Source organism: Lepidochelys olivacea (assembly GCF_965140295.1).
Source record: "Lepidochelys olivacea isolate rLepOli2 genome assembly, chromosome: 14".
Lineage (NCBI taxonomy): Eukaryota > Metazoa > Chordata > Testudines > Cheloniidae > Lepidochelys > Lepidochelys olivacea.
The window spans coordinates 45,227,668-45,255,473 of NC_140424.1; the positions used below are offsets into that span (position 1 = coordinate 45,227,668).

A 27,806-nucleotide genomic window follows, 5' to 3' on the forward strand; every position below is an offset into this window, starting at 1 on the left:
AGGCTGATCCCAGGCACGGGCCCCATCGGGGAACTCCCAGACCTAGAGGGGGAGGGGTCCTATGGGGCCGGGCTCCTGTCCACCCTCTCCATCCTCTCCCTCTGTCTGTCTGTCCAGCCATGCTCCCCCCCCCCCCCCGCCACCCCCAGGTACTGGCAGCCAGGCCAGGGCCTTGCCGAGTTAATAATTACCCCAGGAGATAAACAGCAGCGACTCCCCCATCTCCCCAGGGCCAGCCCGGACCCCCAGGGACAGACGGGGGCAGAGACGCACCTAAAGCAACATGCGGCTGCTGCTCTGGCTGGCCTGTGTGGGGGCCCTGGTCTGCACCAGCCACCAAGCCCCCCGGTATGGACCGGGAGAGCAGGGGCTGCGGGTCGGGAGTGAGGGGCACCGGCAGGCCTGGGGGGGGTTGGGCTAGCAGGGGGCTGCGGGTTGGGAGTGAGGGGCACCGGCAGGGCTGGGGGGGTGCTGGGCTAGCAGGGGGCTGCAGGTCGGGAGTGAGGGGCACCGGCAGGCCTGGGGGGGTGCTGGGCTAGCAGGGGGCTGTGGGTCAGGAGTGAGGGGCACCGGCAGGCCTGGGGGGGTGCTGGGCTAGCAGGGGGCTGTGGGTCGGGAGTGAGGGGCACCGGCAGGGCTGGGGGGGGGTGCTGGGCTAGCAGGGGGCTGCGGGTCGGGAGTGAGGGGCACCGGCAGGGCTGGGGGGGGGTTGGGCTAGCAGGGGGCTGCGAGTCGGGAGTGAGGGGCACCGGCCGATCTCTCTCTCCCTCCAGGCTGCTGATGGCGGCCCCCCGCCTGGTGCCGGTGGGCGTGGAGCTGGGGGTCCTGCTCCAGGCCGAGGGGGTGTCCGGGCAACTGGACGGGACCCTCTACTTCCAGAATGAGGTGGACACGCGGCAGAAATGCTCCAGCGAGAAGCTCTTCAGCCTGCGCCCCGAGAACGGCCACATGCAGCTCCTCAGCCTGCAGGTAGGGGGCTCCTGAGCCCCGCCCCCTGGGGAGAGCCCCGCCACTTCACTGCCCCTTGGGAAGAGCCCCGCCCCCTGGGGAGAGCCCCGCCCCTTCACTGCCGCTTGGGAAGAGCCCCGCCCCCGTGGGGAGAGCCCCGCCCCTTCTCGGCCCATGGGGAGAGCCCCTCCCCTTCACTGCCCCTGGAGAGAGCCCCGCCCCCTGGGGAGAGCCCCGCCCCTTCACTGCCCCTTGGGAAGAGCCCCGCCCCCTGGGGAGAGCCCCACCCCTTCACTGCCCCTGGAGAGAGCCCCGCCCCTTGGGAAGAGCCCCGCCCCTGGGGAGAGCCCCACCCCTTCACTGCCCCTGGGGAGAGCCCCGCCCCTTCACTGCCCCTGGAGAGAGCCCCGCCCCTTGGGAAGAGCCCCGCCCCCGGGGAGAGCCCCACCCCTTCACTGCCCCTGGGGAGAGCCCCGCCCCTTCTCGGCCCCTGGGAGAGCCCCCCGTGCTGACCCCCCGTCCGCAGGTGACCCTGGACCTGGCGACTCGCTGTGGCCTGGCCGCGCTGCGACGGGATCGCTACGTCCAGCTGGTCGCGCGGAGCCCCCAGCTGCCCCCCCCGGGCACCCAGACCCTGAGACTGGCCTGGACCAGCCGGCGCGGGCAGCTCCTCATCCAGACCGACAAGCCGGTCTACACGCCCCGGCAGAAGGGTGAGAGCCGCGCCCCACCGTCACCTGCCCCCCATTGCCCCCCAGGGCCTCCTGTGCCCCACGGCCCCCATGCTCCACAGCTCCCAGCCCCCCATGTCCTCCGTGCCCCATAGCCACCTGCCCTCTGTGGACCCCTGCGCCTCATGGCTCCCGTGCCCCACAGCCCCCGTGCCCCACAGCCCCTGCGACCCATGGTCCCCGTGACCCACAGCCACCTGCCCCCCATTGCCCCCTACTCCCCACAGCTCCTGCCCCCATGGCCCCCAGCTCCCCATGCCCCACAGCCAACAGCCCCCCATGGCCCCCCACACCCCCGGTGCCCCACAGCCACCGTTCCCCTATGGCCACTTGCATCCCACAGCTCCTGCCCCCCACGGACACTGGTCCCCTATGGACCCCCTTACCCCCCAGTCCCTGCCCCCCACATCCCTCTGCACTCCCCCTTCCCCCCAGCCCTGCCCCCGTTCACTGGCTGTCTCGTTCCCCTGCCCAGTTCACTTCCGAGTCTTCGCCCTGAACCACAAGCTGCGCCCCACGGCCGAGTCCATCACCATCACGGTCCTGGTGAGAGCTGGGGGGCAGAGACAAGGGCTGTTGGGGGGATGGGAGCCCGTGGCTGGGAGGGGGAGGGGCAGGATTGGGCCCATGGGAGGGTTGGGGGGTGGGAGCCCATGGCTGGGAGGGGGAGGGGCAGGATCGGGCCCATGGTGGTTTGGGGGATGGGAGCCCGTGGCTGGGAGGGGGAGGGGCAGGATCGGGCCCATGGGAGGGTTGGGGGGTGGGAGCCCATGGCTGGGAGGGGGAGGGGCAGGATTGGGCCCATGGGAGGGTTGGGGGGATGGGAGCCCATGGCTGGGAGGGGGAGGGGCAGGATCGGGCCCATGGTGGTTTGGGGGGATGGGAGACGGAGGCTGGGAAGGGGAGGGGAAGGATCAGGCCCATGAGGGGTTGGGGCCCCTTGGAGGGGGCTGCGGGGGCCGCTGGTAGGAGGGGATCGGGCCCCCGCTAACCCTGCCCCCCACCCATCTGCCCCCCAGAACAGCCAGGGGCTGCAGGTGCGGAAGGTCGAGCGGTTCCCACAGAACTGGGTCATCACGGACCATCTCTTGATCCCCGACATCTCCGAGTGAGTGGGGGGGCACCCCACTGCCGGGGGCGGGGGGGCCGGGACACCCCTACAGCTGGGGAGCTGGGGGGTGACAGAGGCTCCCCATTGCCCTGGGAGGGCACCAGGGGTGGCAGGGGCAGAGAAGCCCCCCAGAGCTGGTTTGTGACTGGTCCAGACTGGGGGACCCCCTGCTGGGGGGGTCCCCCCAGGAGTGGGGCTGGGGTGTCAGGGGGACTCCCTGTGAACCTGTTGGCCTGGATCTGCCTGTCTGGGGGCGGGACCCCGACATCCTTGTCCAGCCTCTGTGGGTGGGTTGTGGTGGGAGCTGGGGGGCAATGGGGGGGCCCCGACCCCTCTCACCCCCTCGCCCCTCCCAGGCCCGGGACCTGGCGCATCACGGCGCGATTCTCCAACGCCCTCGACTCCAACACCAGCACCGAGTTCGAGGTGAAGAAATACGGTGAGTCCCGGACGCCTGGGTTCTCTCTCGGCTCGGGGAGGGGGTGGGAGCCAGGACTCCTGGGTTCCCTCTTGGCTCAGGGAGGGGCAGGGGCTGGAAGCCAGGAATGCTGGGTTCTCTCCTGGCTCCGGGGTTGGAGTCCAGAGGGGGGGCTGGGAGCCAGGACTCCTGGGTCCCAAGTGTGTTTTCTCCCCCCAGTGCTCCCCAATTTCGAGGTGAAGATCATCCCCGAACGGACCCACATGCTGGTGACGGGAGAGGGGGGCCCCGATTTGCGCATTGACCTGCAGGTCAGGTAGGGTCAGTTCCCCCGACCCCCTAACTGGCTCCCTCAACCCCCCTCCCCTCTGGCTGGGCTCAGGCAGCCAGGGGCGGGGAAGTTTCTGGGGTGCTCTGGGTCCCAGCTTTCCCTTGGCTCCCCAGAACAACCCCTCAGTTACTGGGCTGGGCCCCAGACTCCCCATTGCGCTGGGACGGGCCTCGGGGTGCAGCTCCCCAGCGAATCCAGACCCCGGCAGAGATGCCTCCCATGGAGCCGTCCCCCTGCCCCCCATGCTGACCCCCCTGGGCTCTGCCCCCCGGTGTCAGGGTTTGGGGTGACCCCCCCATCTCCCCAGGTTCGTCTATGGGAAGGGCGTGAACGGCGTTGCCTACCTGAGGTTTGGGGTGAGCGACGAGGACGGGGAGAAAACCTTCCTCAGGGGCCTGGAGCAACAGGTCACGGTGAGACCCCCATCTCCCTATGGGACCCCCCCATCTCCCCACGGGACCCCCATCCCTCTGGGACCCCCACCCCCCACAGGGCCCCTCCTCCCTCTGGGACTCCCCTCCTCCCCATGGGACCCCCATCCCTCTGGGACCCTCTTCCCTCCCATGGGACCCCCATCCACCTACAGGACCCCCATTCCTCTGGGACCCCCCTCCCCTCCTGGGACCCCATGGGATGCCCCCAGAGCCCCCCCAGGGACCCTCTTCCCCGGGACCCTCCAGCGGGTCCCCCTCCCTCCCAGCCTCTTGTGAGCCCCCCGCAGTGAGTCCCCCTGGATGGGACCCCTGGGGGAGCTTCACCCCCCCTAAGGGTGCCCCCCCACTGCGCCGGCAGCAGCGACCCCCAGGTGGGCTATTTGCCGTTGGGAACCCGGCACTGGACACAGCTTGTGAGCACGGGGAGCTGGGACCGGCAGCAAAGTACAGCTTGGGGGGACCCAGAGGCCGCCCCACCTGCCCCATGGGGGCTCAGCAAAACCAGCACATGGCCTGGAAGCCTCAGAGTTCGATCCATAGGCCGGTCCCTGCCCCCCGGCCTGCCTGGCTGCGTCGGGGTGTATCCACCCTCTCGCCATGGGTCAGGTTTGCAGCTGATGGGCCCTAGGCAGGCCGGGCAGAGCGGAGGCCAGCGGGTCTGGGGTGTCCCCCGGAGGCAGAGCACAGACAGGAGAGACCAGGGGTGGGCCAACTGCGGCCCGCGGGATGCCCCCCCCGTGGTGCTGCGGGCCCCACACCGCTCCCGGAAGCGGCCGGCGCCACATCCCTGTGGCCCCTGGAGGAGGTGGGGGGCAGAGGGCTCCCCACACTGCCCTTGCCTGTAGGCATTGCCCCCCGCAGCTCCCATTGGCTGGGAACGGGGAACCGTGGCCAATGGGAGCTTCGGGGGAGGTACCCACAGGCCAGGGCAGCGTGGGGAGCCCTCTGCCCTCCACCTCCTCCAGGGGCCGCAGGGACGTGGTGCCGGAGTGGCAGGCAGGGAGCCTGTCCTGGCCCTGGTGTGTGCCCCTGGCACTCCGGAGCCGCACCCCGAAGCCCTCCTGCACCCCAACCCCCTGCCCTGAGCCCCCTGCCGCACCCCTCCGGCACCCTGCACTCCAACCCCCTGCCTCAGCCCTCCACGCATGGCCCTGCATGCAATTCCCCCACCCAGATGTGGCCCTCGGGCCAAAAAGTTTGCCCACCCCAGTATAGAGCCAACGCTTATAACTTGAAATACAAAAATGATACCTGCATCCAGACAGCATAATCCAAACCAGCCAACCATCACCTCCTCATAGACGCTTTATTTGACCCCCTTTGTAGAAGATTTGGTGCCACTATATGACCTTGGTTGCAACAATGTTCTATACAGTTCCAGGTCATGTCAATAACATCACAGTCACAGCTCCCCCTGCCCCCCTTCCTCCCGCCCCCCCCATGAGGGCCCGCGCAGCTGGGTCTGGGTTTATGTGGGGGCTGGGTATTGTCTAATCCTCTCCCTTCCCCGACCCCCACGGCAGGTGAATGAGGGGGCGGCAAACATGATCCTAAAGCGCAGCCTCCTGGCGCAGAAGTTGGGACGCCCCCTGCAGGACCTGGCAGGGACCAACCTCTACATTGCGGTGACCTTCATAGAGACTGCCAGTGAGTGTGGGGGCCAGGGGCTGGCCCCTCTAGGGGGCATCGGCTCCCATCTGGCCCCAGGGCAGGGACTGGCTGGCTCAGGGGGGCAGGGAATGGGGCCCGGGCCCTGTCTACTCCAGGGGGTGTTGGCTCCCATCCGGTCCCAGGTACTCCTGGGGGAATTCTGCACCAAAAAATAAAAATTCTGCACCAAAAAATTAAAAAATTCTGCACATCATATTTTAAAATTCTGCATAAATCTGCATATTGTATTTGTCAAAATAACACAATATAATCACGCCAGTTACAATAATTTTTGATCATTTATTTCAAATTACCTGTCAGCAAGTGTGTCTGTAATAATACAGAGAACAAAAAAGGTTCACGAAATGTTTTTTGACAAACAGATTCCTTAGCAGGCAAATTAATCCAGAACTCAGAGTAATAATTCATTTACATGACAATACAGAACCAGATTTCCCGCCCCCCTCAGAAGCAAAGGCTGGGGCGGAGTCGGGGTAATGGAGGAGCTGAGGGAGAGCTGTCCACATGTGTTCTTCCACCCGCTCTCAGACACCCACTCCCCCCTCCCCATGTGTCCCTGCACCCCTCCCCCCCTCCCCATGTGTCTCTGTGCCCCCACTCAGCCACCCCCTCCTTATGTAGCTCTGCACCCTCCCGCATCACCATGTGGCCCTGCACCTCCCTCCCCGTGTGGCCCAGTGCCTCCGCTCCCATTCATCCCCTGCTCCAGTCTGTCCTCCCTGACTAGCCCTTATGAGCCCTTGTCTGACTCCCCCCAGCACTCCGCACTGTCTGTCTCCCCATAGCCCCTGTCTCCTGACCTGACCCACTGCGAAGAAGACATGCTCGTTCTCTTCCCCCACTGGCTGGGAGCTGCTGCTTTGTTCTAGCACCGCAGCACCCTCTGGTGGGCCAAGGGCGGAACCGCAGCAACATTTTGGCAAAAAATTAAAATATGCATGGCTCATTAATGCTGCACACATGCAGTAGTGCAGAATTCCCCCAGGAATACCCAGGGCGGGAACTGGCTGGCTCAGGGGGTGGGGAATGGGGCACGGGGCCTGTCCCCTCTAGGGGACACTGGCTGTGATCCTGCAGGGCGGGGGCAGGGCCTGTACCCATTGTTCACGCTTGCGTCCCCCCCCTGCAGGCGGGGAGCTGGAGGAGCAGGAGCTGAGCACTGTCAAGTTCGTGTTGTCTCCCTACAGCGTGGACCTGTCGCAAACCAAACGGCACTTCATCCCCGGGGCACCCTTCCTTGTGCTGGTGGGGGGAGCTGCCGCTGGCCGCCTGGGGCTGGGGGTGGAGGCTCACGGGTGGGGAAACTGGGGGGTGTATAGCTGGGGGTCAGGGGTGGGGGGCGTGGGGTTGGGGGATCGGAGGTGGGGCACTGGGGGTGCATAGCTGTGGATCAGGGGTGGAGGAATCGGGAGCTGGGAGAATCGGGGTGGGGGTCGTGGGGCTGGGGGATCAGGGGTAGCGGGCATGGAGCTGGGGGGATGGGGGGCTCTGCATACACACTCTCCCATCGCCCCCCAGGCCCGCGTCACCTTGGCCAATGGCTCCCCAGCCCCCCACACCCCCGTGCAGGTCTCAGCCCAGGTATCGGGGGGCCCGTCTCATCCCGAGAGACGGGTGGTGGCAGACGAGAGAGGGGTGGTGATGTTCCCCCTCAACCTGGACCCCAGAGCCAGCGCCCTCACCCTGAAGGTACGGCCCCCGGGGGAGGGGGGCTGGGGGCTGGCAGGAGGGGGAGTGGGGGAGGGGAGAGGGGCAGGGCAGAGCTGGGGGGCAGGCGCTAGCCCCCCTGAGCCTTGCCCCCCCCCGCAGGTGGTGGCGGGGGAGAAGGACCCGGCCAAGGGGTCTCTCCGGGTCACGGCGGTTTGGTCCTCCAGCGGGAGCTACCTGGTGCTGGAGAACCAGCGCTCGGGCGCCGTGGGGCCTGGCCAGTCGCTCACCGTGGGGCTCAAGGACCTGGGGTCCAGTGACTTCTCCCACTTCTACTACATGGTGAGTGAGTGCGGCCGGCCGGGAGAGCCCCCTCCAGTGCCCCCTATTGCCCCCCAGCCGGGAGAGTCCCCCCCCGATGTCCTCCCCAGTGCCCTCCAGTGCCTCCCAGTGCCCCCTACTGACCCCTGGCCGGGAGCGCACCCCCTAGTGCCTTCCAATGCCCCCTAGTGCCCCCCATGCCCCCTACTGACCCCTGACCAGGAGAGCGCCCCCTAATGTCCTCCCCAGTGCCCCCTACTGCCCCCTGATGGGGAGAGTCCACCTCAGTGCTCCCCAGTGCCCCCTACTGCCCCCCAGCTGGGAGAGCGCCCCCTAATGTCATCCCCAGTGACCTTCAGCACCCCCTAGTGCCCCCAGTGCCCCCTACTGGCCCCCGGCTGGGAGAGCCCCCGCTGCCCCCTGCCCCGCTCCCTGCAGCACAGGGCCCCGAGCGCCGCCCTGGGACCAGCTGTGGGGCTCCCCTGGCAGGTGCTGCACAGGGGCTCCATCGTGGCGGCACGGGCCGTGCCCCGGACGTCCTACACCGTGATCTCCGTCCCCGTCACCCCCGAGCTGGTCCCAGCCTTCCGGCTCGTGGCCTTTTACCGGCGCGGGGACGAGGTGGTGGCCAACTCCCTGTGGGTGGACGTGGTGGACCGCTGCAAGGGGAAGGTAAAGCCGGGGGGGCAGCGGTGTGGGGAGCGGGGAGGCGGGTGGTGTGGGGCAGTGAGTGGGGACGGGGGGTTGAGGCAGGGTAAGTTGTGGGGCAGGGTTTGGTGCAGGAGTTCTGTGGGGTGCAATGGGGTCTGTGGGGTGGGTGAGGTGGGGCACGGAGCAGGGTGGGGTGTGTGGGGTGGGATGTGGGTCCCCCCTGACCCGTGCCCCCCAGCTGAAGCTGCAGCTGGAGTCGGGCAGCTGGGAGCTGCGCCCCCACGAGATGCTCAAGTTCACAGTGGCCACCGACTCCCGCGCCTCCGTCTCCCTGGTGGCCGTCGACTCGGCCGTCTACATCGTCAACCGCCGGCACCGCCTCACGCCCGCCAAGGTACGGCTGAGCCCCCCCGCCCTGGCCCCCGACCTCCCCGTGGGGCCGAGCCACCACCAGATCGGCCATCGCCCCCTAAAGTCACCCCCCAGCCTGGGGCTTGGCCTACAACCCCCAGCCTGGAGTTGGGACCTTCCATGGCCAACCCATGGAGAGCCAACGGTCATCTCCAGGCCATTAGCCTCCTTGGGCTTGACCCACGACCTCTCTGCCTTGACCTACAACCTTTGAACGGTCAACCCATTAGGCGTGGATGGTCATCGGCCCTTGGGTTTGACCTCTGACCTCCCAACTGGCCCTATGCCCATGACTGGCCAATCACGCCCTCCTCCATTCAAAGGGCCCTTGGCCCTGGCCTCACCCCCAGGACTTGGGTTTGACCCACAACCCCGCTGGTGACCTGTGACCCCGAACGGTCAATGGCCAGAGAATGGGGCCATGACGGGCGTGGCCAAGGGCCCTGGTGGGACAATGAATCTCCCCTTCTGTCCCCCGCCCCCCATCCCCCGGCTTCTGTCCCCCGCCCCCCAGGTGTTTGCGGCCATGGACAGCTACGACCTGGGCTGCTCGCCAGGCAGTGGGGCCAACGCCCTGGGGGTCTTCGGAGACGCCGGCCTGGCCCTACGCGCGGGGGATCTGCAGAGCTCGCTGCGGAGCGGTGAGACGGGGGGCAGGAGGGAGGACCCGGGGAGGGGAGGGGAAGGGAAGAGGGGGCTGAGGGGCGGGGGTCACTTGGGGGCCAGGAGGGGGCTCAGGGGCTGTGACCCGCCCCAGTCTTACCCCCTCCCATGGTCTTTGGACCCCCAGGGCATGGCTGCGGCCAGGATGCCCCCCGCAGGAAGCGCTCGCTGGACTTCCAGGTGCAGGCCCAGAAGAAGGGTGAGTTTGGGGGGTAAGGGGGGGGGCTCTGCCCGAGGGGGAGGGGGCAGGATCTACCCACCTCTGCACCCACCGAGCCCCCCATCCCTCCACCGACCCCTGCACCCACCCTGTGCCATGGATCCACCAGCTCGGTGCTGGGCCATCCCGGCCGTGGGGCTGCCCCTTGGAGGACTTCTTTGCTGTTCCAGCCCCCCACGGGTGCCCCTCTTTGCCCAGGGCTGGCTGTTTGGCCCCACCACCTCCGAGACCGACCCTGTGGGCTCCAGCCCCCTGCTCCCCACGGCAGCTCCCGCTCTGCCCCATGGCCAGCCTGGGACCCCGGGCAAGGCCCGTGGTGCCCGGCCTCCCCCCCGCGCCCGTCTGACGCTCTGCCCCCCGCGCCCCGTCTGCCCCCAGCCTCGCAGTACCAGGCCGACCCAGTGGCTCTGCGGTGCTGCCGGGACGGGATGACGCGGGTGCCGATGCGCCGGACGTGCGAGCAGCGAGCGACGCGGATCCCGGGCGCCGAGGCCCCCCGCTGCCGGCCCGCCTTCCTGGACTGCTGCCAATTCGCTACCCAGCTGCGCCGCAAGGCCCGGAACTGGGGCTCCGGCGGGCTGGCCCGCGGTGAGCCCTGACACCGGGTCCTGCCCTGGGCTTGGGCGGGGGCTGGGAGCCAGGACGCCTGGGTTCTCTCCTGGCTCTGGGAGGGGAGCGGGGGCTGGTGGGTTAGAGCAGGGGGGGCTGGGAGCCAGGACGCCTGGGTTCTCTCCCGGGCTCTGGGCGGGGAGTGGGGGCAGGTGGTTGGAGCAGGGGGTGGGAGCCTGGGTCTGGGGTCCCCCCCGTCCCTGACCCCGCCCCGCTGTGCCCCGTGCAGTGAACCCCGACGTGGAAGAGGACGATTTCTTCGACGACGATTCTGTGCAGACCCGGAGCGTCTTCCCCGAGAGCTGGCTGTGGAAAACCATCACCGTGGACAGGAGCAGCCGGTCAGGGACCCCCAGGGAGCCCCTCCCCCATGTCGCCCCCCTCCCCCCATGTCTCCTGCAGTGCCCCTCCCCCCACCCCAGGGCTCCCCGTCTTGCCGGGCATCCCCCCATATCCCTCCAAACACCTCCCCTGGGGCCACCCTCCCTACCCAGCCCCCCAGCCTCCATGTGCAGCCCGCCCCCACCCCACTGACCCCCCCGCCCATCTCCCGCAGGCAAACCCACCTGGTGCCGGATTCGATCACCACCTGGGAGATCCAGGCTGTCAGCATGTCGCCGACCACCGGTGAGTCCGTCCCCCCGTCCGCCCGCCCCCCGTCCGCCCGCCCCCCGGCCCCCCGGCTCACCCAGCTCCTCCCCCGCCCCAGGGATCTGCGTGTCCGACCCGCTCAGCGTCCGCGTCTTCCAGGATTTCCACGTCTCTCTCCGGCTGCCCTACGCGGTGAAGCGTTTCGAGCAGCTGGAGCTGCGCCCGGTGCTGTACAACTACCAGGATCGGCCCGTCAACGTGAGGGGCCCTGCTCGGCCGCGCCCCCTGGTCGCCTGCCCCCAGCCCTGCCGGTGCCCCTCACTCCCGACCCGCAGCCCCTGCCCGCCCAGCCCTGCCGGTGCCCCTCACTCCCGACCCGCAGCCCCTGCCGGGCCTGGCCCTGCCCCCCTGCCCTGCCGGTGCCCCTCACTCCCGACCCGCAGCCCCTGCCCGCCCAGCCCTGCCGGTGCCCCTCACTCCCGACCCGCAGCCCCCTGCCCCCCCAGCCCTGCCGGTGCCCCTCACTCCCGACCCGCAGCCCCTGCCGGGCCTGGCCCTGCCCCCCTGCCCTGCCGGTGCCCCTCACTCCCGACCCGCAGCCCCTGCCATCCCGGCCCTGCCCCCCCAGCCCTGCCGGTGCCTCTCACTCCCGACCCGCAGCCCCTGCCGGGCCTGGCCCTGCCCCCCTGCCCTGCCGGTGCCCCTCACTCCCGACCCGCAGCCCCTGCCCGCCCAGCCCTGCCGGTGCCCCTCACTCCCGACCCGCAGCCCCCTGCCAACCCGGCCCTGCCCCCCCAGCCCTGCCGGTGCCTCTCACTCCCGACCCGCAGCCCCTGCCCGCCCAGCCCTGCCGGTGCCCCTCACTCCCGACCCGCAGCCCCTGCCGGGCCTGGCCCTGCCCCCCTGCCCTGCCGGTGCCCCTCACTCCCGACCCGCAGCCCCTGCCCCCCTGCCCTGCCGGTGCCCCTCACTCCCGACCCGCAGCCCCCTGCCAACCCGGCCCTGCCCCCCCAGCCCTGCCGGTGCCCCTCACTCCCGACCCGCAGCCCCCTGCCAGCCCGGCCCTGCCCCCCCCACCCTGCCGGTGCCCCTCACTCCCGACCCGCAGCCCCCTGCTAGCCTGGCCCTGGGCCCCCCCAGCCCTGCCGGTGCCCCTCACTCCCGACCCACAGCACTCTGCCCCCTAGTGCCCCTCAGCCCTAAACCACAGCCCCCTGCCCCAGCCCTGCCGGTGCCCCCCAGTCCTGTGCCCCTCTCTCCGGCCCCCCAGGCCCGTGCGGGGGTCTCAGTCTCTCTCTCCCCAGGTCTCGGTGTACATGGAGCGCTCCGAGGGCATCTGCTCCCCGGCGACGGGGGACCGGGTGCGGCGACAGGCCCTGCAGGTCCCGGCCAAGGGGGCGCTGGCCGTGCCCTTCGCCGTGGTGCCCATGGGCGCCGCCGACATCCCCGTCACCGTCACAGCACAGGGCAGCTGGGGGCTCGGGGACAGCGTCACCCGGAGCCTGCGGGTGGAGGTGAGAGGGGGGCTGAGCCCCACAGAACCCCCGCCTGCCCCTCCCCAGCCTGCCCCTCCCCCGCCTGCACCGCTGCACCGGCCCCTCCCCATCTGCTCCTGCCCCTCCCCCGCCTACCCCTCCCCCTCCTGCTCCGCTGCACCGGCCCCTCCCCATCCGCCCCTACCCTGCCTGCCCTGCCCCCCGCCTGCCCATCCCCCACCTGCTCCGCTGCCCCTGCCCCTCCCCATCTGCGCCTGCCCTTCCCCCGCCTGCCCTTCCCCCGCCTGTTCCGATGCCCCGGCCCCTCCCCCACCTGCCCCTCCCTGTCTGCTCCTGCCCCTCCCCCGCCTGTCCCTCCCCAACCTGCTCTGCCCCCCCCGAGGCATCAGTTCTGACCCCCCCATCTTGCCCCCCCCAGAGAGAAGGTGCTGCCCACCTGGAGGAGATGAGCTACTCGCTGTATCCTGAAGGTGGGTGACCCCCAGGGGGTGGGGGGCAGAGGGAAGTCTCTGAGGGGCTCCATAGGGTGCCAACGGAGGGGCTCTCTGTGGGGGGGCTGCCCCTGGGGTGGGGTTTGGGGGCTGCCTGGATCCCGTCTGACCCCCCGTCCCCACACAGAGAGGCGCAGCCGGGTGCTGGAGGTCCCAGGGGAGCTGCCCCCCGATGCCATCCCCGGCCAGGACTTCAAGATGAGCGTCCGCGTCACGGGTGAGAGAACCCCCCCGCTGCCCCTCCCCCACCTTTCCCATGCCCCCGCTACCCCTCCCTCATCACCGCCCCCCCGCCGCCCAGGTCCTGGGCCCCCCCTCGAGTCCCAAAACCAGAGACTGACTCACTCCCAGCTGCCCAGCACCCCCCCCCATCCCGCCTCTGGCCTTTGTCCCCATCCCGGGCCAGCCGGCCCCCTGGGCTGCTCCTTGCCCGGTGGTCAGGCGACTGCCTCGGCCGGTCCCTAGGGGTCGCTGCGACCCGGTGACGCCGCGGCCTCCGGCGGGAGCCAGCCGAGAGTCAACGGAGGCCAAACCGCGCCGCACCGGCTCCAACCGGCCCCACGGAGGGGACGTGGGTCCCACCCCACTGGGCAACCAGACGTCGGCCAAGCCATCCCCTCGGACAGCCCGGTTCCCGGGTGTCCCCACCGGCAGCGCTGCCTGGGGGGACGACTGGCTGTGGAAACCAGCTCCCCAGTGAAGGGAAAGGGTCCCTCCATCCCAAAGGCCCGAGCCCCAGATCCAGGTCAACGAACAGATCAGCTCTTACCCCAAATCTCGCGGCTGCCGACCCTTCAGCCTCGCAAATCGATGAGAGAAGAGCTGGAGTCGGTCACGTGGAGTCCATGACCTCCAGCAACGGCCAAGTCCGTGCTTCAGGTGTGGGGCGGGGACAGACGAAGCTGCAGGGTCAAATCCCGGCTCTGGAGAACATCCCCAGGTCCTTCAGCCCTTGGGTCAGCGCTTCCGCGTGTAGCCAAGTCCCTCCGAGGCCGGGCGCAGGACTGGAGACCAGGCGGAGGGTCTCCGGGGCCCTTGAGAGTGTCTTGTCACGTGGCCTCTGCTTCCTTTGTCCCCAAAACCAGCTGCCCGGCACCTGGCTTGGAGGCCCCAGCGTCTGGCCCTTAGGCCTCTCCCCGCCTGCCGGGCTGAGTCCCCCGGCGTGTCCGCTGTGGGTCAGGGGTGTCGCTCATGGGCCACCCAGCAGGCTGGGCAGAGCTGACCCCCACTTGTCTGGGGTGTCCCCCAGGAGCAGAGCACCCGTGTGAACTGCAGACAGGCCAGAGCTAACGCCGGCATCTTTAAATACAACGTGACACCTGCACCCAGACGGCATAATCCCAACCGGCCAGCCTCACCCCCTCCGAGACACCGCATCCCACCCCTTTGCACAAGAGCTGGGGCCACGACGGGAGCTTGGTTGCAACCATGTTCTATACGGTCCCAGTTCAAGTCAGTAGCGTGACAGCCACCAACTCGACACCTGAGTAACTCAGAGGGGAAACAGGCAAATACAGTGTTCGGAGAAAACGCTGAGAACATCACCACTTTGTCACTGCCCTGATGCCCCTCCCCCATTCCACTGGATGCCCCCTCCCCATATACCCACCCCACCACATTCCCCCTCCCCGTAGACCCACCCCAACACCACCTCTCCCCGGCCCTGGTGCAGTGTCTGTGGGTTGCTGGGGCTCTATCTCACTCTCCCGGCGTGGTGTCTGAGGGTCGATGACGCTGTCTTGCTCTCCCCGGTGCGGTGTCTGAGGGTCGATGACGCTGTCTTGCTCTCCCCGGCGCGGTGTCTGTGGGTCTGTGGGGCTCTATCTCGCTCTCCCCGGTGCGGTGTCTGAGGCTCGATGACGCTGTCTCGCTCTCCCCCCGCCGTGGGGCAGCCGACGTGCCCGTGGACACGCTGGACAACTCGCTCTCGCCCACCGGGCTGGTGGGGCTGCTGCGGGTGCCGCGGGGCTGCGCGGAGCAGACGATGATCTACATGGCGCCCGGGCTCTACGCCATGCGGTACCTGGACGAGACGGAGCAGTGGGCCCAGCTGAAACCCGAGCGCAAGCAGGAGGGGCTGGACAACCTACGCGTGGGTGAGCAACCTGGGCATCACGCAGGCGAGGGCAGAGGCGAGGGGGCTGGGTACTGGGGTGGGCGTGGTTGGGGGGGCCTGGGCACCAGGGGCAGGTGAGGATGAGGGCTGAGGGCCTGGGATGGGGGGCTGTACACAAGCCCCAGCTGAGGGCATGGGGCACCGGACCCCAGCTTGCATGCTGGTCCCCTGGCAACATGGGTGCCCCGCAGCCGGCCCCAGCCCTTGCACACACGTGGGCAGCCCCCTGCACAGGCCCCCCCCCCATGCCCAGCGCACAGACCTGCGGATGCTTTTCCCTCCCTCTCCCGCACACCCCAGGCACCAGCCCAGCACGGAGCGCACGGGGGGCCGTGGGCATGGAGGGTGGGGGTCAAACCTGCCAACATGACCCCCTGTCCCATCCCCTCCCCTGCCAGGCTACGAGCGGATCCTGACCTTCCGCAAGACAGACGGGTCCTACGGCGCCTGGCTGCACCGGCCCAGCAGCAGCTGGTGAGCCGGGGCTGGGGGGTCCTGGGGAGGGTCGGGGGGTGCGGGGTCCAAGCCCGGGAGCTCTGTGAGGGGGATGTGGGGGGGGTGTCAAGGGCTGGGGGTTCTGTGGGGGGATCCAATCCCTGGGGAAAGGCCAGGAGGCGTCGAGGGGGGGATCCTCTGCCAGGGGTCCGTGAGTCAGCCCCCCGATCCCGGCCCCCCCAGGCTGACGGCGTTCGTGGTGAAGGTCCTGGTGCTCAGCCGGCAGTACCAGGTCGTGGACAATGCCGGGATCCGAGAGTCGGTCACGTGGCTGCTGGGAAACCAACAGACCGACGGCTCCTTCCGTGACCCGCAGCCCGTCATCCACCGGGACATGCAGGTGACGTTGCACGTGCCCCCCGATGCCCTTGCACGCTCACTGCTGCCTGCACACTGCCCTCACACAGTTGCCTTGCACAAACACATTTGCACATTCACACACATCACTGCCTAACACTCACATTCACACCCTGGGCCTTGCACACCTGATCCCCAATTTTGCATGCTCACTTTCATCTGCACCATCATCCTAACACCCTGCTGCCTTGCACACTTGCATAGTCGCTCCACATCACACGCTCACACTTGTTACACGCTCACCAACTATGTTGCACAACTGCCTTCACACACTCACGGAGATGTTGCACATTCACCCATGCTACTGCATGCACTAGGCCCCTTGCACACTAGCCGGTGTATTGCACAACTGCCCTCGCAGACTTGCCACTGAGTCACACCGGTGCCCCAGTGCACAGGGGCCTGTCATGTTGCCCTGGGACGGGGCTGCCCGTGGGAGCCAGCTGAGGTCACTCAATCAGGGCGAACTGCAAACAGCCCGGGGCAGGCGGATATTCCACTGCCGAGATTTACCCAGCCAGGCCAAAGCAGCCTCTGTCCCACCTCCCTGGGTGCCCAGACGTCCAAACAACGCAGTGCCCTTCCAGTGCCCGGCCTCCGCCCGCCGTCCAGACACGCACGTCAGATGTGATGATGGTCACTGAAAACCTTATCTCGTCACCGAACGGAAAAGGGCCTTCCCACCCCAAAGGATCAGCCGCACACCCAGGTCCAATGAGAACTCGGATCTTACCCAGAACTCCTGCTTCTCGCCAATTCTTGTTAACTAAACTAAAATGTGTTAAAAAAGAAGAGAGAGGCAGTGTTGGTTAAACGGTGGCTATCCAGACAGTCCCGAGCTCAGTTCCTGAGCTCAGACACCGAGCAGAGCTGAGTTTGTAGTGGTCAAAGCCCTTTTAGAAACGGTCCGCAGGGTGCAGTCCAATGTCCGTGTTCGCGGAGACTCCCCAGTGACTGGGGGTCTCCATCCTTGTGGCTCAGGGTTTCCCCCTCGTGAACCCCAAAGCAGATCAGCGATGAAGGAGGATCGGGTCCCGGGGTCTTTATACATTTCCTGCAGCCTTTTGGCCTGAGAAAACAGCAGGCTCAAGTCTCCTCCTCCCAAACATCCCGGCCATTAGCCCGAGGTAATTTATCCCTGAAACCGTTCAGAGCCAGGTCGCCCCAACCTCCCCAGAGCCAGAGCCAATCGCCCTAGTTCCCTCCAGTGTCTCCCCGAACACGAATCCCCCTTTTTTGATCTTTGGATCAAAGCCACGGCCAGAGACGAGCCTCGTTTGCTGACGTCACAAGCCCCAGCTCGCAGCCCCTCCTCCCTCCCAAGGGCCTGCGTGTTGCACCCGGGTTCGGCCCCATCTCTTCCGAAGCCGTCTCTGCGTCCGGGCCTGGGGCCGCTCGGTCGGGGAGTTCAGGAACCCGTCCTGGCCCTGCCCCCGCCAGTGAGAGGCGATCGTACGCTCAGAACGTCGCACACTCCCTGTCATGTTGCAATCCCACCCATGCACACTCGCCGCCCTGGTGTGCAACGTCCAGAGTGCTCTCCTGGCACACACAGGCTAGACCCTGGGCTTGGGGCCCTGCTGGAGTCACACCAACACACAGCCCACGATTTGCACAAGTATTTGCACTCCCATTTGCACGCTAACCCAGCAGGCCGCACACTCACCACGGCACCCCAGGCGCTCCCTTCCTCAGACTCGCGCTCACACCCTGAGCTCTGCCGGCTCACCCGCACAGCCTTGCTCCACGGCCCCTTGGGACTCGCACACTCCGCTCTGCGCGCTCCCCTCCGACCGTGCACGCCCAAACGTGCCCCCTGGCTCCCCCAGCCCCTTGGGACTCGCACGCTCCGCTCTGCGCGCTCCCCTCCGACCGTGCACGCCCAAACGTGCCCCCCGGCTCCCCCAGCCCCTTGGGACTCGCACGCTCCGCTCTGCGCGCTCCCCTCCGACCGTGCACGCCCAAACGTGCCCCCCGGCTCCCCCAGCCCCTTGGGACTTGCACGCTCCGCTCTGCGCGCTCCCCTCCGACCGTGCACGCCCAAACGTGCCCCCCGGCTCCCCCAGCCCCTTGGGACTCGCACGCTCCGCTCTGCGCACTCCCCTCCAACCGTGCACGCCCAAACGTGCCCTCAGCTCCCCCGGCCCCTTGGGACTCGCACGCTCCGCTCTGCGCGCTCCCCTCCGACCGTGCATGCCCAAACGTGCCCCCCGGCTCCCCCAGCCCCTTGGGACTCGCACGCTCCGCTCTGCGCGCTCCCCTCCGACCGTGCACGCCCAAACATGCCCCCCGGCTCCCCCAGCCCCTTGGGACTCGCACGCTCTGCTCTGCGCACTCCCCTCCGACCGTGCACACCCAAACGTGCCCTCAGCTCCCCCGGCCCCTTGGGACTCGCACGCTCCGCTCTGCGCGCTGCCCTCCGACCGTGCACGCCCAAACGTGCCCCCCGGCTCCCCCAGCCCCTTGGGACTCGCACGCTCCGCTCTGCGTGCTTCCCTCCGACCGTGCACGCCCAAACGTGCCCCCCGGCTCCCCCAGCCCCTTGGGACTCGCACGCTCCGCTCTGCGCGCTCCCCTCCGACCGTGCACGCCCAAACGTGCCCCCCGGCTCCCCCAGCCCCTTGGGACTCGCACGCTCCGCTCTGCGTGCTTCCCTCCGACCGTGCACGCCCAAACGTGCCCCCCGGCTCCCCCAGCCCCTTGGGACTCGCACGCTCCGCTCTGCGCGCTCCCCTCCGACCGTGCACGCCCAAATGTGCCCTCGGCTCCCCCAGCCCCTTGGGACTTGCACGCTCTGCTCTGCGCGCTCCCCTCCGACCGTGCACGCCCAAACGTGCCCCCCGGCTCCCCCAGCCCCTTGGGACTCGCACGCTCCGCTCTGCGTGCTCCCCTCCGACCGTGCACGCCCAAACGTGCCCCCCGGCTCCCCCAGCCCCTTGGGACTCGCACGCTCCGCTCTGCGTGCTTCCCTCCGACCGTGCACGCCCAAACGTGCCCCCCGGCTCCCCCAGCCCCTTGGGACTCGCACGCTCCGCTCTGCGCGCTCCCCTCCGACCGTGCACGCCCAAATGTGCCCTCGGCTCCCCCAGCCCCTTGGGACTCGCACGCTCTGCTCTGCGCGCTCCCCTCCGACCATGCACGCCCAAACGTGCCCCCCGGCTCCCCCAGCCCCTTGGGACTCGCACGCTCCGCTCTGCGTGCTCCCCTCCGACCGTGCACGCCCAAACATGCCCCCCGGCTCCCCCAGCCCCTTGGGACTCGCATGCTCAGATTTGCACACTCACACTCCAAGCCCGCTGCCCCCTCACGCCGTGCACATGCGGATTTGTACGCACGCCCCAGGCCCCGACGGGCACCCCCCAGGGCCCAGGGCGGTGGGGGGAGAGGGGATGTCACTAAGACCCCAGGCCAGGCACATGGGGAACTCACCGCGACCAACCCGCAGGGCGTCCCTCGCACGTGCACCTCGCATGCTCATCCCCGCTCTCTCACCCCCCAGGGGGGCGTCGGGGGGCACCAAGGGGGCGTTTCGCTCACGGCGTTCGTGGTGGTGGCCCTGAAGCAGGCGCTGGGGTTGTACGAGGGGCAAGAAGCCGACCCGGAGCGGAAGGCAGAGAAGGAGGAGCAGCAGCAACGCGTGGTACGGGGGAGGCTGGGGGGGGCCAGGGGGAGCACGTGGGTGGAGATGGGGGGCAGGCTGGGGGGTTACGAGGGAGATGGGGAAGTGGGGGGACTCAGGGGGCTGGGGGGGTCTGTCTGATTGTTGATCTTACCCCCCCCGCAGAAAAGCAGCCTGTCCCGGGCCACACGGTACCTGTCGGCCGGGCCGCACCAGGGGCTGGCCCCCTACCCGGCCGCCATCACGGCCTACGCCCTGTCCCTGGCCTCCGACGACGGGGCGGCCATCGGGGCTGCGGACAGCCGGCTCCGGGCGCTCGCCCTGCAGGACACGGGTGCGTCCTGCTGGCTGCAGCCTCTGCCCCTCCGCTGCAGCCTCGCCCCCCCAGCCCCTCCGCTGCAGCCTCTGCCCCCCCAGCCCCCCTGCTTCAGCCTCTGCCCCCCCAGCTCCCCGCTGCAGCCTCTGCCCCATCCCTGACCTCCAAACTGGAAGAAGCCCCTTTACTCTGCCCTTGGGGGATCTGAGTGAGCCCCATAGAAACCCTTCCTCTGCGCCTCCAGAATGTGTCACAGTGACACCCCCCCCAGCGGCGGCGGGCGGTACTGCAGCCTCCGGCTCCCCCCAGCGGCGGCGGGCGGTACTGCAGCCCCCGGCTCCCCCCAGCGGCGGCGGGCGGTACTGCAGCCCCCGGCTCCCCCCAGCGGCGGCGGGCGGTACTGCAGCCCCCGGCTCCCCCCAGCGGCGCCGGGCGGTACTGCAGCTCCCAAGGATGGTAAATTCAAGCTGGGTCTCTCTCCCCCCGCAGAGGGGACCATGATGTTTTGGGCAGTGGAGCAGGGTGGGGCCACCTCCGCTTCGGCCATCTCAGTCGAGGCCACGGCCTACGGGCTTCTGCATTTCGTGCTGCGCAACGACCTCTCAAGCGCCAAGAAGGTCGCCCGGTGGCTGATGGAGCAGAGGAACTATGGTGGCGGCTTCAAATCCACACAGGTCCCGGCCAGGACTCCTGGGTTCTCACCCCAGCTCTGGGAGGGGAGTGGGAGCTGGTGGGTTAGAGCGGGGAGTGGGTGAGTCTGGGAGCCAGGACGCCTGGGTTCTCTCCTTGGCTCTGGGAGGGGAGTGGGGGCTGGCGGGTTAGAGCGGGGAGTGGGTGAGTCTGGGAGCCAGGACGCCTGGGTTCTCTCCTTGGCTCTGGGAGGGGAGTGGGGGCTGGCGGGTTAGAGTGTGGGGGCTGGGAGCCAGGACTCCTGGGTCCCATCGCCGGCTGCTTGCAGGACACGGTGGTGGCACTGGATGCCCTCTCCCAGTACTGGATCAACACCTACACCCCGGAAGGGAACACGCTGGATTTAACTTTCTCCAGCCCAGGCAAATCGGGCACCAAGAAAGTCACCCTGGACCGATCCCAGAACCACATCCAGGAAGAACTGCAGGTGAATGAACCCAGATGCCTCCCGTCCCGAGCCAGCCAGTCCCTGCCCCGGGGCCGGATGGGAGCTGGCGTCCCCTTGAGGGGACAGGCCCCGAGCCCCATTCCCCGCCCCCCTGAGCCAGCCACTCCCCACCCCATTCCGTGTCCCCCGATTTCTCCCAGCCCATGGGCTGAGAGGTGGTTTAACAACCCCCCAGTGTTGCCCTTGGTTTTACCATTTTATTTGACACCCCCCCCACTTCTTCCCCCCAGTTCTCCTTGGGCGACAACCTCCAAGTGAAGGTGGAAGGGAAAGGAAAGGGGACCCTGACTGTGAGTAACACAGGCCTGGGGGCGGGGTCAGGACGCCTGGGTTCTCTGCCTGGCTCTGGGAGGGAAGTGGGGGCTGGTGGGTTAGAGCAGGGGACTGGGAGCCAGGACTCCTGGGTTCTCTCCCCGGCTCTGGGAGGGGAGTGGGGGCTGGTGGGTCTGAGCAGGGGGCTGGGAGCCAGGACTCCTGGGTTCTCTCCCCGGCTCTGGGAGGGGGTGAGAGCGGGTTGGGGGAGGGGCTGGAAGCCCGGACTCCTGGGTTCTCTCCCCGGCTCTGGGAGGGGAGTGGGGGCTGGTGGGTCTGAGCAGGGGGCTGGGAGCCAGGACTCCTGGGTTCTCTCCCCGGCTCTGGGAGGGGAGTGGGGGCTGGTGGGTCTGAGCAGGGGGCTGGGAGCCCGGACTCCTGGGTTCTCTCCCCGGCTCTGGGAGGGGAGTGGGGGCTGGTGGGTCTGAGCAGGGGGCTGGGAGCCCGGACTCCTGGGTTCTCTCCCCGGCTCTGGGAGGGGGTGAGAGCGGGTTGGGGGAGGGGCTGGAAGCCCGGACTCCTGGGTTCTCTCCCCGGCTCTGGGAGGGGGTGAGAGCGGGTTGGGGGAGGGGCTGGGAGCCCGGACTCCTGGGTTCTCTCCCCGGCTCTGGGAGGGGGTGAGAGCGGGTTGGGGGAGGGGCTGGAAGCCCGGACTCCTGGGTTCTCTCCCCGGCTCTGGGAGGGGGTGAGAGCGGGTTGGGGGAGGGGCTGGGAGCCCGGACTCCGGGGTTCTCTCCCCGGCTCTGGGAGGGGGTGAGAGCGGGTTGGGGGAGGGGCTGGGAGCCCGGACTCCGGGGTTCTCTCCCCGGCTCTGGGAGGGGAGTGGGGGCCGGTGGGTCTGAGCAGGGGGCTGGGAGCCAGGACTCCTGGGTTCTCTCCCCGGCTCTGGGAGGGGGTGAGAGCGGGTTGGGGGAGGGGCTGGGAGCCCGGACTCCTGGGTTCTCTCCCCGGCTCTGGGAGGGGGTGAGAGCGGGTTGGGGGAGGGGCTGGGAGCCCGGACTCCGGGGTTCTCTCCCCGGCTCTGGGAGGGGGTGAGAGCGGGTTGGGGGAGGGGCTGGGAGCCCGGACTCCGGGGTTCTCTCCCCGGCTCTGGGAGGGGAGTGGGGGCCGGTGGGTCTGAGCAGGGGGCTGGGAGCCAGGACTCCTGGGTTCTCTCCCCGGCTCTGGGAGGGGGTGAGAGCGGGTTGGGGGAGGGGCTGGAAGCCCGGACTCCTGGGTTCTCTCCCCGGCTCTGGGAGGGGAGTGGGGGCGGGTGGTTAGAGCGGGTTGGGGGAGGGGCTGGGAGCCCGGACTCCTGGGTTCTCTCCCCGGCTCTGGGAGGGGGTGAGAGCGGGTTGGGGGAGGGGCTGGAAGCCCGGACTCCTGGGTTCTCTCCCCGGCTCTGGGAGGGGAGTGGGGGCGGGTGGTTAGAGCGGGTTGGGGGAGGGGCTGGAAGCCCGGACTCCGGGGTTCTCTCCCCGGCTCTGGGAGGGGGTGAGAGCGGGTTGGGGGAGGGGCTGGAAGCCCGGACTCCTGGGTTCTCTCCCCGGCTCTGGGAGGGGAGTGGGGGCGGGTGGTTAGAGCGGGTTGGGGGAGGGGCTGGGAGCCCGGACTCCGGGGTTCTCTCCCCGGCTCTGGGAGGGGGTGAGAGCGGGTTGGGGGAGGGGCTGGAAGCCCGGACTCCGGGGTTCTCTCCCCGGCTCTGGGAGGGGGTGAGAGCGGGTTGGGGGAGGGGCTGGGAGCCCGGACTCCGGGGTTCTCTCCCCGGCTCTGGGAGGGGGTGAGAGCGGGTTGGGGGAGGGGCTGGGAGCCCGGACTCCGGGGTTCTCTCCCCGGCTCTGGGAGGGGGTGAGAGCGGGTTGGGGGAGGGGCTGGGAGCCCGGACTCCGGGGTTCTCTCCCCGGCTCTGGGAGGGGGTGAGAGCGGGTTGGGGGAGGGGCTGGGAGCCCGGACTCCGGGGTTCTCTCCCCGGCTCTGGGAGGGGGTGAGAGCGGGTTGGGGGAGGGGCTGGGAGCCCGGACTCCTGGGTTCTCCTGGCCGGCTGCCTGCCTTTGCCCAGGTGCTGAAGCTGTACAACGTGCTGGAGCTGCACAATGGCTCCTGCCAGAGCCTGGGGCTGGAGGTGACGGTCAGCGGGGACGTGCGCTTCGAGGGTGAGTCCCCCCGGCGCGGGACGGGTTCCCGGGGCGCCCGAGGCTCCGCCCCCCGGCCAGGGCCCGCGCGTTAGGCCTTCTCCTTTCCCCATTGGCGTGGGGGGCGGAGCTTCCAGCGCTGCAGCGAGGCCCCGCCTCCTCCGTGGCGTCCGCGCGCTTAGGCCACGCCTGTTAAAGGGCCGGCCCCCACTTCCCCGGCTGATGCTGCGGTTTGTGCCCCGCAGTGGACGAGGAGGACGACTACGACTACGAGGGGGAGGCCCCCGCGGCCGAGGCCCCGCTTCACCCCATCCACTGGTTCGACGCCCGGCGCCGGCGCCGCAGGGAGGCAGCCGACCCCCGCAGGCGCGACAAGGACGTGGCCTATTCCGTCTGCATCTGGTGAGTCGGGACGCCAGGGCCGCGGCACTTCTGCTGGGGGGCGGGACTTCCTGTTGTCCCTGTGCTGTGGGGGGTGGGACTTCCTGTCTTAGCTTCATTCTAAGGGGTGGGACTTCCTGTTGTCCACGTGCTGTGGGGGGGTGGGACTTCCTGTCTTAGCCTTATTCTAACAGGGGTGGGACTTCCTGTTGGCCATGTGCTGTGGGGGGGGTGGGACTTCCTGTCTTAGCCTTATTCTAACAGGGGTGGGACTTCCTGTTGTCCACGTGCTGTGGGGGGGTGGGACTTCCTGTCTTAGCCTTATTCTAACAGGGGTGGGACTTCCTGTTGGCCATGTGCTGTGGGGGGGGTGGGACTTCCTGTCTTAGCCTTATTCTAACAGGGGTGGGACTTCCTGTGGTCCATGTGCTGTGGGGGCAGGGCTTTCTGTCATACCGTAACTCTTATGGGGGCGGGTCTGATGTATCCATGTGGGGGCGGGACTTTCTGCCTTAACCTCCTTTCCGTTGGTGGCGGGACTTCCTCTATGTCCATGTGCTACAAGGACACTGACACGGGGGGCGGGACTTCCTGGTGTCCCCCCCATGCTTACGGTGTCCCCTCCCCCGCAGGAGGCAGCCGGGCTCCCGTCTCTCCGGCATGGCTATTGCCGACATCACCCTGCTGAGCGGCTTCCAGCCCCACATGGACGACCTCGACAAGGTCGGGGGCCCCCGATCCCCCCACTCCCCCGTCCATCCCCCCACCTTGGCCCCCCTCCCTCCTCTCGCCTGCCTGATGCCACCTTCAGACACTCATGCGCCATCACCCCCCGTAGGGGGCGCCCTGCCCCTCTCCCTAGAGGGGGCCATGTCTCAGTGGGGTGGGGGAGAGAGGGGCTCTGAGTGGCTGTGTGGGGGGGGGAGGGGCTGTGGGGGGAGGGGCTGGGTGTCTGTGTGGGGCGGAGCTGGGGGATGTCTGGGGGGCCGTGTCAGGCATGTGTAACCCCCTCGTCCCCCCGCAGCTGAAGGACCTGGCCGATCGTTACATCAGCCACTACGAAGTCCAGGGCCAGAGACTTCTGCTCTACTTCGAGACGGTGAGAAGGGGCAGGGAGGGGTATGGGGGGCTGAGTGGTGATGGGGGACAGGAGGGAGGGGCCCCCTGGGGTGCTGCAGTTGCAGTGGGGGGAGTTGGGGGGCTGAGCGGTGATGGGGGACAGGAGGGAGGGGCCCCCTGGGGTGCTGCGGTTGCAGTGGGGGGAGTTGGGGGGCTGAGCGGTGATGGGGGACAGGAGGGAGGGGCCCCCTGGGGTGCTGCGGTTGCAGTGGGGGGAGTTGGGGGGCTGAGCGGTGATGGGGAACAGGAGGGAGGGGCCCCCCGGGGTGCTGCGGTTTCAGTGGGGGGCTTGGGGGGCTGAGCGGTGATGGGGGACAGGAGGGAGGGGCCCCCCGGGGTGCTGCGGTTGCAGTGGGGGGAGTTGGGGGGCTGAGCGGTGATGGGGGACAGGAGGGAGGGCCCCCCCGGGGTGCTGCGGTTGCAGTGGGGGGAGTTGGGGGGCTGAGCGGTGATGGGGGACAGGAGGGAGGGGCCCTCTGGGGTGCTGCGGTTGCAGTGGGGGGAGTTGGGGGGCTGAGCGGTGATGGGGGACAGGAGGGAGGGGCCCCCCGGGGTGCTGCGGTTTCAGTGGTGGGGTCTCTCCCGGTGTCTGACCCCCGTCCCGCCCCCCAGGTCCCCCAGGAGCGGGACTGTGTGGGGTTCCGGGCGGCCCAGACGGTGCCCGTGGGTCTGCTCCAGCCGGCCAGCGCCAGCCTCTACGACTTCTACGAGCCAGGTGGGGAGGTGGGGGGGCAGGATGGGGGGGCAGGGGGAGGAGTTGGGGGGCAGGATGGGGGGGTAGTGTGGGGGGCAGGAGGGGTCATATGGGATACATGGGAGTGGGGTGGGGAAGGGGGCACATGGGGGGCAGTGGGGCTCCAGCCGCCCCCACTGGCCCCTCACCCCCCACCTCTCCCCCCAGCCCAGCAGTGCAGCATCTTCTACACGGCCCCGGCCCGGAGCAGGTTCGTCTCCGCCCTGTGCTCCAAGGAGGTCTGCCAGTGCGCCGAAGGTGAGACCCCGCCTGCCCGCCCCCCGGGAGGGAACCCAGGCGTCCGGGCTCCCAGCCCCCCTGCTCTAATCCACTGGACCCCCTCCCCTAGCCTGGAGAGAACCCAGGAGTCCTGCTTCCCAGACCCCCCTGCTCTACCCACTAAACCCCCCTCCCCTCCCCAAGCTGGGAGAGAACCCAGGCGTCTGGGCTCCCAGCCCCCCCGCTCTACCCACTGGACCCCCCCTCCCCTCCCCTCCCCGAGCCAGAAGAGAACCCAGGAGTCCTGGCTCCCAGTCCCCCCCACTCTAACCCACCAGTCCCCCCTCCCCTCCCCGAGCCGGGAGAGAACCCAGGAGTCCTGGCTCCTAGCCCCGCCTGCTCTACCACTGGACCCCCCTCCCCTCCCCAAGCCGGGGTTGGGAGGGAACCCAGGCGTCCTGACCCATCTCCCCCGCAGGCGCCTGCCCGCAGCTGAGGCGGACCCTGAAGGACGAGATGACGGAGGCCAGTCGGACGGAGTTCGCCTGCTATAGCCCCCGGGTGCAGTATGGTACGGCCCCCCTGGCCCCGCCCCACGGGCCCCCCTGGCCCCGCCCCATGAGCCCCCACAGCCCCGCCCCACCGGCCCCATGCCGCAGCCGGCAGGGAAGATGTGGGTTGGTTCGTCGTAGAAACTCCTCTGTTAACGCCGAGTGCAGGGAGCGGCAGCGGTGTGGGTCAGCCCCACAGACCTGGCTCGACCCCCAAGTCCCCAGCAGCCCCTCCTTCCCCCCACCTCGGGCTCAGCCCGGCCTCCTGCCCCGGCCTTTGGCCAAGCTCCCGGGAAAGTCTGGGGTTGACTGCCCCCAGCCCATAGGAAACTCCCTTCCCCCACCCTGTGAAACATGCAGCATGTGGGGAAACTGAGGCACACACCATGTTTGTGCAAAATACTATGAAAAATTCCCACTTGGTCTCAGCGCCCCATCACCCCACAGACCCTGACCCACAGCCCCCCACAACCCTCCGAGCAGCCCCAGGGCGCAATACGGGATGGGGGAGGGGCTGTGTGACCCCTCCCCGCGCTGACCCCCACCCCTTCCCCCAGCGTACGAGGTTCGGGTCCAGCGGCTGGAGGAGCTGAGCGGCTTCCGGTCCTACGAGGCCGAGATCCTGGAGCCCCTGCAGTTCAGTGAGTGGGGGGGATTGTGGGGGAAGGGGAGGGGGATGAGCTGGGGGGAGGGGGAGTGAGTTGGGGGAGAGGGGATTGTGGGGGGAGGGGGAGTGAGCTGGAGGGAGTGGGGGATGAGCTGGGGGGAGGGGCGGGGAAGGGGTTGGGGTGCCCGGGGAAGAAGGGAGCAGGGTGACCCCCCATCTAACCTCCCCCCACCCAGCGGAGGACGTGGGGCTGCAGGCTGGGCAGAGCCGCTTGTTCCTGGTCCGGGGCTCGTGCCGGATCCGCCTGGGGCCGGGCAGACGCTACCTCCTGATGGGGCAGGACGGGGACACCCGGGACCCCCAGGGCCGGTGAGTGCGGGGGGTGGGGGGGAGCGGGGGGGACGTATCGGAGGCAGAGAGGGCGGGAGGGCGGGGGGCAGAGAGGGCTCCATGGGGGCAGTGGGGCGGGGGGCAGAGAGGGGTGGGGGTCGCCCAGGCCCCCGCTGAGCCCCACTGCCCCCCCAGCCGCCGGTACCTGCTGGACGCGGCCGCCTGGATCGAGGAGCTGCCCGACCCGAAGCAGTGTCAGGCCACGGTCAACCGGAACCGCTGCGCCCAGCTGCGGGCCTTCGCCGAGGGCTACGGGCAGCACGGCTGCAAGGTCTGAGCGCCCTGCTCTGCCCGCCCCGGGACCGCCTGGATCCGCCCCGGGACTACCCCCGCCCGCCTGGATCCCCCCCGGGACCGCCTGGATCCCCCCGGGACCGCCTGGATCCCCCTGGGACCGCCCCTGCCTGCGTGGATCCGCCCCGCCCGCCTGGATCCCCCCTGGGACCGCCTGGATCCCCCCCGGGACCGCCCCCGCCCGCCTGGATCCGCCCCACCCGCCTGGATCCGCCCCGGGACTGCCCCCGCCCGCCTGGATCCGCCCCGCCCGCCTGGATCCGCCCCGGGACCACCTGGATCCCCCTGGGACCGCCCCTGCCTG

At 69.2% G+C, this 27,806-nt stretch overlaps 1 protein-coding gene across 3 annotated transcripts; it reads left to right on the forward strand.

Annotated features, from left to right (window-relative positions):
• The first annotated feature begins 230 nt into the window (after window positions 1–230).
• On the forward strand, window positions 231–27,660 carry LOC311531337 (complement C4-B-like). 3 transcript variants are annotated; one of them, XM_084648616.1, is made up of 41 exons: window positions 231–348; window positions 774–969; window positions 1,475–1,661; window positions 2,155–2,225; window positions 2,699–2,787; window positions 3,147–3,229; window positions 3,428–3,524; window positions 3,847–3,952; window positions 5,497–5,620; window positions 6,774–6,889; window positions 7,163–7,333; window positions 7,454–7,633; window positions 8,102–8,284; window positions 8,502–8,657; window positions 9,189–9,315; window positions 9,465–9,536; window positions 9,936–10,145; window positions 10,396–10,507; window positions 10,723–10,793; window positions 10,876–11,015; window positions 12,062–12,271; window positions 12,672–12,723; window positions 12,872–12,961; window positions 14,637–14,840; window positions 15,259–15,334; window positions 15,539–15,695; window positions 19,212–19,352; window positions 19,497–19,665; window positions 20,137–20,321; window positions 20,606–20,764; window positions 21,016–21,075; window positions 23,136–23,229; window positions 23,454–23,610; window positions 24,222–24,312; window positions 24,614–24,688; window positions 25,321–25,423; window positions 25,610–25,699; window positions 26,139–26,231; window positions 26,769–26,852; window positions 27,055–27,187; window positions 27,344–27,660. In XM_084648616.1, exons 1-41 carry the CDS (start codon window positions 284–286, stop codon window positions 27,483–27,485), a joined length of 5,121 nt encoding a protein of 1,706 aa, XP_084504742.1. In that variant the 5' UTR covers window positions 231–283; the 3' UTR covers window positions 27,486–27,660. The 3 variants fall into 3 exon arrangements, 2 of the variants coding, with proteins under 2 accessions (XP_084504742.1, XP_084504743.1); XM_084648617.1 differs by lacking the exons at window positions 231–348; window positions 1,475–1,661 and having other exon boundaries at window positions 798–969; window positions 27,344–27,658; XR_014714194.1 differs by lacking the exons at window positions 24,222–24,312; window positions 25,610–25,699; window positions 26,139–26,231; ... (1 more) ...; window positions 27,055–27,187; window positions 27,344–27,660 and having other exon boundaries at window positions 25,321–25,380.
• The last annotated feature ends 146 nt before the right edge of the window (window positions 27,661–27,806 follow it).

Bases quoted from the DNA above. Each gene is read 5' to 3' on its own strand.
- LOC311531337 (XM_084648616.1), top strand. From the start codon at position 284: ATGCGGCTGCTGCTCTGGCTGGCCTGTGTGGGGGCCCTGGTCTGCACC. The intron at 9,537-9,935 runs GTGAGTTTGGGG...GTCTGCCCCCAG, and splicing joins GGTGCAGGCCCAGAAGAAGG to CCTCGCAGTACCAGGCCGAC. The intron at 12,272-12,671 runs GTGAGAGGGGGG...TGCCCCCCCCAG, and splicing joins CCCGGAGCCTGCGGGTGGAG to AGAGAAGGTGCTGCCCACCT.